This window comes from Helobdella robusta (assembly GCF_000326865.2).
Source record: "Helobdella robusta unplaced genomic scaffold HELROscaffold_33, whole genome shotgun sequence".
NCBI lineage: Eukaryota > Metazoa > Annelida > Clitellata > Rhynchobdellida > Glossiphoniidae > Helobdella > Helobdella robusta.
This window is the reverse complement of record NW_008704623.1, coordinates 414,311-423,903: the sequence shown is the minus strand read 5'-3', so window position 1 is coordinate 423,903 and position 9,593 is coordinate 414,311. Positions and strand designations below refer to the sequence as shown.

The 9,593-nt window shown below is 34.5% G+C and overlaps 3 protein-coding genes across 3 annotated transcripts; 2 read left to right on the top strand and 1 right to left on the bottom strand.

Annotated features, from left to right (window-relative positions):
* Positions 1 to 580: 580 nt before the first annotated feature.
* Positions 581 to 2,297, top strand: HELRODRAFT_175271 (hypothetical protein; the record flags this gene model as incomplete). The annotated part of the gene is made up of 2 exons (XM_009022713.1): positions 581 to 736; positions 945 to 2,297. The coding sequence occupies 2 exons, from the start codon at positions 581 to 583 to the stop codon at positions 2,295 to 2,297; spliced, it is 1,509 nt and encodes a 502-aa protein (XP_009020961.1).
* A 2,894-nt stretch (positions 2,298 to 5,191) lies between these two features.
* Positions 5,192 to 6,082, bottom strand: HELRODRAFT_82441 (hypothetical protein; the record flags this gene model as incomplete). The annotated part of the gene is made up of 1 exon (XM_009022712.1): positions 5,192 to 6,082. The coding sequence occupies one exon, from the start codon at positions 6,080 to 6,082 to the stop codon at positions 5,192 to 5,194; it is 891 nt and encodes a 296-aa protein (XP_009020960.1).
* A 2,631-nt stretch (positions 6,083 to 8,713) lies between these two features.
* HELRODRAFT_148502 (hypothetical protein) lies at positions 8,714 to 8,875 on the top strand (the record flags this gene model as incomplete). Its single annotated transcript, XM_009022711.1, has 1 exon — positions 8,714 to 8,875. A coding segment is annotated over one exon (162 nt), but the record flags the coding sequence as incomplete, so codon positions are not given.
* Positions 8,876 to 9,593: the final 718 nt, after the last annotated feature.

The window sequence follows — 9,593 nt, the reverse complement described above, 5'->3', positions numbered from 1 at the left end:
CTGTAATTAATAAAGATATTAATTAGAGGCACACTTCCATCTTTATGATTAATTAAAAAGCAATTAAAGAGCGGATATTACAGTCCAGAGTGATTGTATTTGAACGTTATAAACTTCAGCGACGGGGTTTTTATTGGAGTCCCTTTCACGCTGTTTTAATCCTCGTTGCTGGGATTGACTTTGATTTGAACGTTATTGTCGTTGTGTTCATTTATGTTGTTTTAATTGATGTTGATGTTGTATTAACTGATGGTAATGTCCTTTTAATTGATGTCTTTGTTGAGTGCTATTGAGACTTGGAGGGTATATAAGCCTCCGTCTGATAAGGTGCCAAGTACCAATGCGTAAGTTTCCCTCTGATTTGAATTTGAGTTAGTTGATTGAAGTTGAAACAACTCTTTACTCCATTGTTTTGTTGACCATCGCCTGGTGGAGTGGCTCTGAGGTGCGAACATCCGCTCTGATTCGATCAGCTGGAACGAGTAGAACAACAAGACATTCAGAGCATCCGCATCATTAACAACTCAACAACATCAACAACTCATCAACATCAACAACATTCGCAACACTACATCTCAACATGCCTTCCAACAACACAACAAACGATCGAGTCGCAGCTGTTGAAAGCTGCATCTGTCACCTGATGGACCAGCTCCTCAACATGAGAAGCAACGATCGTGTCGATGGTTCACTTGCAACGACAACAAACTCAACAACGACTTCCAACAGCATGAATGTTGAAGGTGGTGATGATCATGATATCAAGCACTCATTCAACAGAAGCAACGACGATGATGATGATGATGATGACGACAAACAAAAGAGTTATGATGATGATGATGTTGATGGTGATGATGACGATTCGGGAAAACACAATTCAGATGAGTTCGTTGAACTAACCGTCACCATCATTCCCAATGATGGTGATGATGATGGATGGTGAGGACGACAACGAGAGGAAGGTCCAGGCAGACAGCTGTGACAGCAACCACAATAGCGACGACACCATGTTTAAAAAGAATAGCAGCAAAAGCAGCAGCAACAGCAGCAACATTTTTGAAGAGAGCAAATTCTCCCACTCAACACCAAAACAAGAACTTCTGAAAGAAGAGGAAGAACAACAACAACAGAAGAACACGCAGTTGAATGACGACCTCAAAACTTTGGACAGCAGCTGCTCAGAGAGTGCAGGTTATAAAGACGTTGACGATGAACTTTTTAACGATATTGATTTTAACATTAACAGGACGAAGAGCTCAAGTGAAGAGAATGACGACGGTGATGAAAGTTACTGGCTCTCCCCCATCTACTTTGACTCTGACAGCAACAACATCCAGAACGAAAGCACTCTCACGAATGTCACGCCGATGGATGGGGACACTTTCAACGCCAGTCTGCTTACTTCGATCTGGGAGGCTGGGAGTGAGATGCAAACTGGGGAAGCACATCTTCCTGACGCCAGCATCCACGACAAGTTCTCAAGCGAGGAAGTTGACAGTGACGATGGTGACTATCTCTCGCCCATCACCTTCGATTTCGACAACAACAACTACATCAACAACAACTACAACATCAACAACTGCAACATCAACAACAACTACATCAACAACAACTGCTGCATCAACAACAACTGCTGCATCAAAAACTACAACATCAGCAAGAGAAACATCAACAACAACATCCTCAAAACTCACATGAGAAAAAAATTCACAATAAAAGTTAATTGCGCACTCATTAACAACAACAACAACAATATGAATTTTGACAATAACAACATCAACAACAACATAACTTCTAACAACAACAACAACATCGCAACAAGATTCACCCATCCAGACTCGTGTTGCTGTTTGGCCTGCAACAGTAGATTCAGACTCCAACATGAAAACTGCCAACGAGCCATGCGACTAAGCAACAACAACTTTAACATCATCAACAACAACAATAAGTATAGTAACATCAGTAACAACAACAGCAACAACATTAACAACAAAATGACAAACGAATTTCAACATTTCTTAAGATCGCCATCTATCGCCTCATCGTCAACCGCATCAACAACAAAATCAACAACAGCATTAAACAACACAACAACATCACACAGTACAACAACATTATCATCCAACAACGCATGCTACTGTGTTAAAATTAAACTGCCATTCAAGAAAGTAAAGAGTTCCTCGATGACGACTGTCCCGGGTTCGAATCCAACTCAGAGAAGAAAGAACAAATTGCGGAAATTTTTTCAAAGAATCAGAAATATTGTACAGAAAAAAGTGAAAAATCACGTCTCGTGAAATGTAAACTGACTTTTATAATTCATTAAATTTATTTCATTATTAAGCAGAATAATCTTTAATATTCCAAAATATTTTTCTGTATTTGTAATCTTGGTTCTTAGAAAGCCTTGAAAAACAAAAAGTTTTTAGTTTAGTAGTAAACATCATGCACGTTTTGTTTAAATTTTTGTTGACAAATTTCCAGACACAACTCAAGTAAGAGGTACTTGTAATCATTAGCTGGTGAAAAATGTAGTAGTAGGATGAGCTGTTTGCCGTCATAATTGCGGTTATTCAGTTGTAAACATCATAACATCTAACTGAACGACTTCATTTTTTAAATCCACCTTAAATATTTATTACATTTTTTACATTTTTAATACATTTCTTGCTGGTGAAATTACAAACAGAACCTTAAAGACAGGTTTGTAAAAATTTTCAAAATTTGTAAGAATTTAGAAGACGGTTAAAAAAATTATTTGTTCTTTAAACTCTTTCTCTGAAAACACACGCATTCAACTGTAGCTACATGCTTTATCGTTAGTGAAACAAACCAAAAATGAAAAAATTCCCACATAAACTTTGAACTGTTTGGAAGGCAAGGTTCAACGAATCTAACTAACACCGTAAACTAACACAAAAAATAGCATTTCCTTCTAATAAAATTATTTATGAATCTCAAAACTATATAAAATGAAATGTGTTTAGAATGAGATAGCACATCAAACTAAGAAACTTAAGATAAAGAATTGAATTTATTATTTAATTTGTACTATATTGTTTAATTATTTCATTAAAATTAATTATAAAAATGATTAAACTTGTTATAGGAAAATTATATTCACTCACTGTCTTTCATAGTGCTACAAGTTAACAGCTTCGATTGGTTAGGCCCAATAACTGACGTCATTGCATCAGCATTTGACCTCTCTCCATTGTTGGACGAGGTACGAACAAAGTCGATGACGTTTGAACTTGAAACAAACACACACATACAACCACACACACACACACACTCACTCAAAAACACAGCCACACACACAACTAACACTTACACAGTTAATTTTTTCTATTCTAGCACGTTAATTCAATTTTTACGGAAAAATAATTGCACATATTTTAATTAACATTTGTTTATTTATAATTAATTAAATTTTAGGCAGCAGGATATGCTGTTGACGTTCATGAATCAGTTCACTCATTACCATTCCCTATGGATGAAGTCAACAATTTGAAGTACCTCCGTAATCATCCGCAACAATGAAAAAAAAGACCATTTATATTTTACGTTGTTAGTTGAAGAATTATGAATTTTTTAATAAATTTAGAGAAAAACACAATTTGTAGTTGACGCTAAATGTTGAAGAATTATGAATCGTTTAATAAATTTAAAGAAATTGAAATGGAATCGAAACGTAAATCTGGAAATTTTATACGGTATAATTTTAATGTGGTGGCAAAATTTTATACAGGTATAAGAATCTTTTGAATCGTTGAGTTAAATCAATTTTAAAACAAAATCTTCATTAGTCACATTACAAAAAATAATTAAAAATCTAAGTACCCACAAATATATCTTTTGTGATTCGTTGTATACTTTAATAATAAATATTTAAATCGAAAAATGATTTGAGAAAAATTCACCAAATCCAGAGAGTCTACGTGCCGATCGTTGTGTTGCCTCTAATTTTCAGTTGCGCGTCACCTTACGACGCAGTTAACATGCCGGCCTTGATGTACAACGTGTAGTTCCAGTCCATATTTCTTAGATTCATGTGACAAACATTTTCACGGTTTTATGTTTTTGAAATTAACATTAAAAGCCAAATTAATATCAAACAAGATTAAAGCCTGTAATTATTTAAATAAACTTTCTTAATAAAGTAGCAGTACAACGGATCGACAGCAAAACTAGCCCCGGTGAGGAGTGTTCTTCCAGATGTTGTATCCCGTGCACTTGTCATCTTTGGAGCAAATGTGGGAGCACAGGATGAATGCTTGCTCCCAGAGATATGTTGAAAATGTTTTTGTTTTGTAAAGGAATTGCGGAAACAGCCTGCCTGGCCGCGATAATTACGGAACTTTTTGAAACAGGAAAAGGATTCTAAACTAACCTGCACAAACTTCAGCACATATTTCAGCAGCATTCTCACAAATGCAACTGGAGAAAATGTTACAAACTCATACTCTCCTATGTATTAAGAACACAATTAAGACTAAGCCAATAGTTACCAATAGCGTGATTATATTCACTTGAGTGAACTCTTTTTGCTTTCAAAATATTTTTCATTGACTACAACAGATAATGATTAAGAACATATTTACACGATTAATGATGTTTCATTGTTCTACAAGTTTGTAAAGGAACACTCGAGAAAATCTTGCTGGTGCAATAAAAATAATACTCACTGATCATCATCAAAACGAGATGATCAAATGTTTCGTTTTCACTGCTGTTTAAATTTACTAGAATTATCATTTTATATATAACACTTTGATGAAATATGCTGCCAACAATTTTAATATACAAAAAATAATAAGAACATAAAAGAAGAAAAATATTATTATTGAGAAGTAAATACTGTCTACATACGAACAAACAATGATGAATCTGTGACATGCTGAGCGAAACAATTGCAATAGGATCAACTATTACATTTATTAAATGCGCAAATTTTCATTAAGTTTCATTATATTTTATTCAGATGGAAATTTACGAAACTGAAATAAAAGAGAACGAGTCGGTGTGATTCATGATAATAAATCATGCATTTCTACGATTAAACGTTTTTTTTCTATCAACAACTTGAAATAAATTTCTACATACATATCATGTATGCAGAAATTAAGTGGTAGAATAAACGGAATTTATTTATTTATTAAAGTGAATATTTATAAAAGTGACAGCCCTTTTATAGGCTCATGTTGTTTCCCTGGAGGCTGACGGAAACCCCTGGCTTTGAAATGCTGGCTCTTTTCATCGCTTTTACTTTTCTATTCAGTTCATCCAGCCTGGTTAGTTTTCTTTTTCTTGACCCACCCTCCGCTGGCCCACCTTCAATTTTCCATTTTGGTCGAATGATATATTCCGTGAGGGATAGTTCCGGTACTCTAGCTCTATCAGCCGGATTCGTATCTTCCCGCAATAAACGTTGTTCGTCTTTCTTCTTCACGGTTAAGGCTCCGGTAAATCCGACGAGTTCACCGGAAGAATTTTTTTCTTCCTGCTCTTCAGTTTTTGAGGTGAGTTTTCGTTTTTTAGGACAGCGTTCTAAATCTCTCTGCTGTCGCTCTTCTCTTGTGAAATCTTTGAAAGAAGCATCTTGACAAAATAATCGTTTGGCCCACCTTATTATCAATTGCTGACATCTACCTTTGTTAATGGCGGTTTCCTTTGGGTGTTTGGAAAGATAGGCCACTGCTTTTCCGAGACCACTTGCCTTCAATGCCTCGCTACTTATTGGCGGATATTCAAGTAGCTGTTTCAGGAGTGCCTCCCTAATTTCCAGATGAGGCAAGCAAAGATTGGTCAAAGGTGCCAGCCAGATTGCTACAGAACTTAGAATTCCGGAATCTGATAGCGATTCTAAGATTTCCAGTTTACCGAGTTTCGCCTTGACGTATGGTAGTTGTCGCATAACTTGAATGGCCGGTTTGTTTTGGCTATTCAATTGCCTATCTTGCTTGGCAGCTGTATTCATCACCTTTATCATTTCTGCGATGGCATCGTCGTTGTGATTAATGAGGTCAACGTCATCTATTTTTCTTTTCCTCCTCCTTCTTTCTTCCTTCTTCTTCGCCATCATCAGATCAAAATCATAAACAGTAGGCTCATTATCGGGAGCAGCTATGTTTGATGGTGGAGATGATGACGGTTCATCAATTGTTGGACGATTTTTGTTCCTCTTAACTCTTCTCCTTCTCTTTGTTACCACATCATCAGCTTCGTGTGTTTCTTTTTTGTCAGATGAACCAAAGATATCTTTAATCAAGTCATCTGGTTTTTCTTCTTTTTTATTGTGAACGGAGTCAGCACTTTTAACTTGCAGCTCGTCGTCTTCATCAGAGGATATCTCTTCACCGAAGATATCTCTAATCAATTCTTCATTTGTTTTAACTATTTCTTTATCCTCTTTATTGATGTCGTAATTTTTATCATGTTTCCAACTTCCACTTGCATTATTTTTAATTTGTTCAGCCATGTCGATAATAAACTCGTTCTCTATCGTGATTTAGACTCGTACGTGTAGGGCACCTTACTGATAAGTTGTTCAAAGAAGAATGATGTGTTACTGAATATCTTCGGTTATTTATAGTAGCCAAACATAGACCAATATTTTTATTGGTCAACAGAGAATTGTAAACGGAGACCCAACAACAAAGGAAAACTTAGCTTAAGTGTTACAGTTGTAAAATGAATAAACTTTTCTCGAACGTGTCACCCCTCAATAATCAACCGATAATATTTTTATTATTAACAATCAACTAAACTTTAATTATAACTAACAATAACTTTAATTATAACTTCAATTATAACTAACAATAACTATAATTATAACTTTCAATGATCGATCTAATTACTATGGCATAAAAACCGATTAGATCACTTTGGATAACTTTCATCTAATTATCAATTAATTAATAAGGCGATTATACTTATTTCATTTTATTCATAAAACCTAATTTATTCTTTGCGTTAAAAATCATAAAACTTCATGATAGTTGTAAAAAAAATATTGAAGCAATAAAATCACTTTACAACTAATCATCAAAGAGATTCACTTTTATCTGATCATCAGCTAAATCTTTCTCTTGATATTTGCATGGTGAAGTTTATTCACTTAGTCGGGATGTGGACTCGAATTTGTCCGTTGCAAACCGTGTTACAATATTTTTCTTGGTGAACATGGAAGAACACAACAACCAACAATTGACAAGACTGGTCAACAAATAACAATTAATGAATTTTTAGAAATGTTTAATTGTTTTCAAAGATAAACAAGCACTCAATGGCAGATTGAAAATTAAGTGTTATAGACGGATCGAAAAATTTATAATTTCAGGTCGTCAATTGACTGTCAATAACATCTGTCACCAATGGTCTCGGTCAGAAAATTTGTGACATTTTGTGGCAAGATTTTGACGGGTTATGCAATTTTTATTGTTAGCTCTGGTATTTTTAAAATTAGTTCTGTGTTACGACGGTGAAAGATGATATCGTTTTTTAGTTGCAATATCCGAGGCATTTTTTTGTTTTCAAAAATTGAAATAACTCACACACACTAATTACTATTACGTAGAAACTAGTTAGATCTCTTTGGATCATATACATCTTATCATAAATTAATTAATAAGACGATTATAATTATTTTATTTATAATACTATATTTTTTTGCGTTAGATAAATATTTTTTCATGAATGTTGTAAAGTGAATATCGTAGCAATAAAATCACTTTACAACTGATTATCAACGGGATCAGGCAGGAACAAAGTCAATTATGTAAGTTAATGCACTTCACTGACATCAATCACTTTTCGTAAAAAAGTTGACAGCAAAGAATTCATCGGATCATGCGACCAATCAGTTAGGTAACAAAATAAGGAAGGAACAACAAGTCTATATAAAGAAGACGATGGGAGTCGGAGTTCATTTCACTTCATCCGCTCAAGCAACGAACATCGTCCTCTGTCTGCTCATCGGATACTTGCAATTTCTAAATTACCTATCAACGTTTATTATTTGAAAATTATTTTTATTCATTCACATTCATCCAAAATGAACAACAATCAAAATTTCTTAAATTCAAATTCTTCGAACTTCAGTGCCCACTCTTCGTCCATCCAGCAACCAACTAATTTGGCACCGAACAATCAACAAACTTATTTCTTAAACAATCAACAATACTCATATAATTGGTCATACAACCAACCTTCCACTTATCATTGTCCACCAGCTCAAACGTCTTCATATTATTGGACATCGAATCAACCGTCTGCCCAAAATTTCGGACCAATCCAACAACCACCATATTGTCAACAAGCAACAATTATTACCCAACCAAACCATCAACCAACAATGGCTTACTCCACACTAACCCCTTTAAATCCAAACCCTGATGTAAACAGCAATCAACTTGACTGCACATTAGTTCCAAGTACTTCAACCGCAACGTCAGCCAATCCAATCCAACCCCCAACGTATTATCAACAAGCATCAATTAATTTTCAACCAAGCCAGCAGCCAACAATGGCTTTCTCCACACATACAATTTCAAACCCAAACACTGATATCAACAGCAATCAACATGACCACCCATTAGTCTCACCCGGTACTTCAGCCTCACCTACCAGTACAACCGCAACTTCAACTCCAAATTCTAATGACAACAATATACAACTGAACCCTACATCCAAAAAGGGTAAGAAACGTGTGTATCTTACCAAAGAAAGAACAGATAAGTTAGAAGAGTATTATCAGAACCACATAGCATTTCCGTATCCTGACCAAGAAACAAGAGAATTCCTAGCCAATGAATGTGGGATCACTTATTCGCAAGTTTCGAAATGGTTCAGTAACAGGAGGAACAAGGACAAAAATACACGTACGCTAACAGAAATTGTCGGAAGGAAAAGAAAGTGAATTTAATTCCTGTGATGTAAATATCTGTTTATAGTTCAATTTAAACTTTTTTCATTTTTTGAACCTTTTATTTTTAAATATGAGTGAAATTTATTTATAATTCATTTTTATGTGATACCAATAAAAATACTATTCTGATTCTGATTCAAAGTTAACGCACTGAAAGACTTTTACGTGCTATCCATTCCTACATTTTCATCCAACGATAGTGTTGATAGTGTTACGATACGTAGCAGCTGTAGTAGTAGTAATTGTAGTAGTAGTAGTAGTATTTGTAATAGTTTTTAACGTTTATAATTTAGCATACCTTTTCATTATGTGATATTAATTTTGTTCCATTATATTCCATTAACATATTACATTATACTACGTTATCACCTTTGTTATGGTTCACAGATTAATCTTTTCTTTTTTGCTTTATTATAATTTTTTTTATTTTTAAACGACTATTTTTATTAATAAATTCTGTGATACAATAAATTTGAAGATGATTAGAGCATTTTCGTTCCGCTTAATTCGTTCATTTTCGAGGTTTTCATCTGTAAAATATCGAAGCTCATCAGATGACCAATGAAATTATTATACTTTTTATGACTCGCTATTTTAAAACCGCTGCCCTCGAATACTATTACGAGATAGAAATATAGCAAACACAACCTTGAAAAAAATTCTT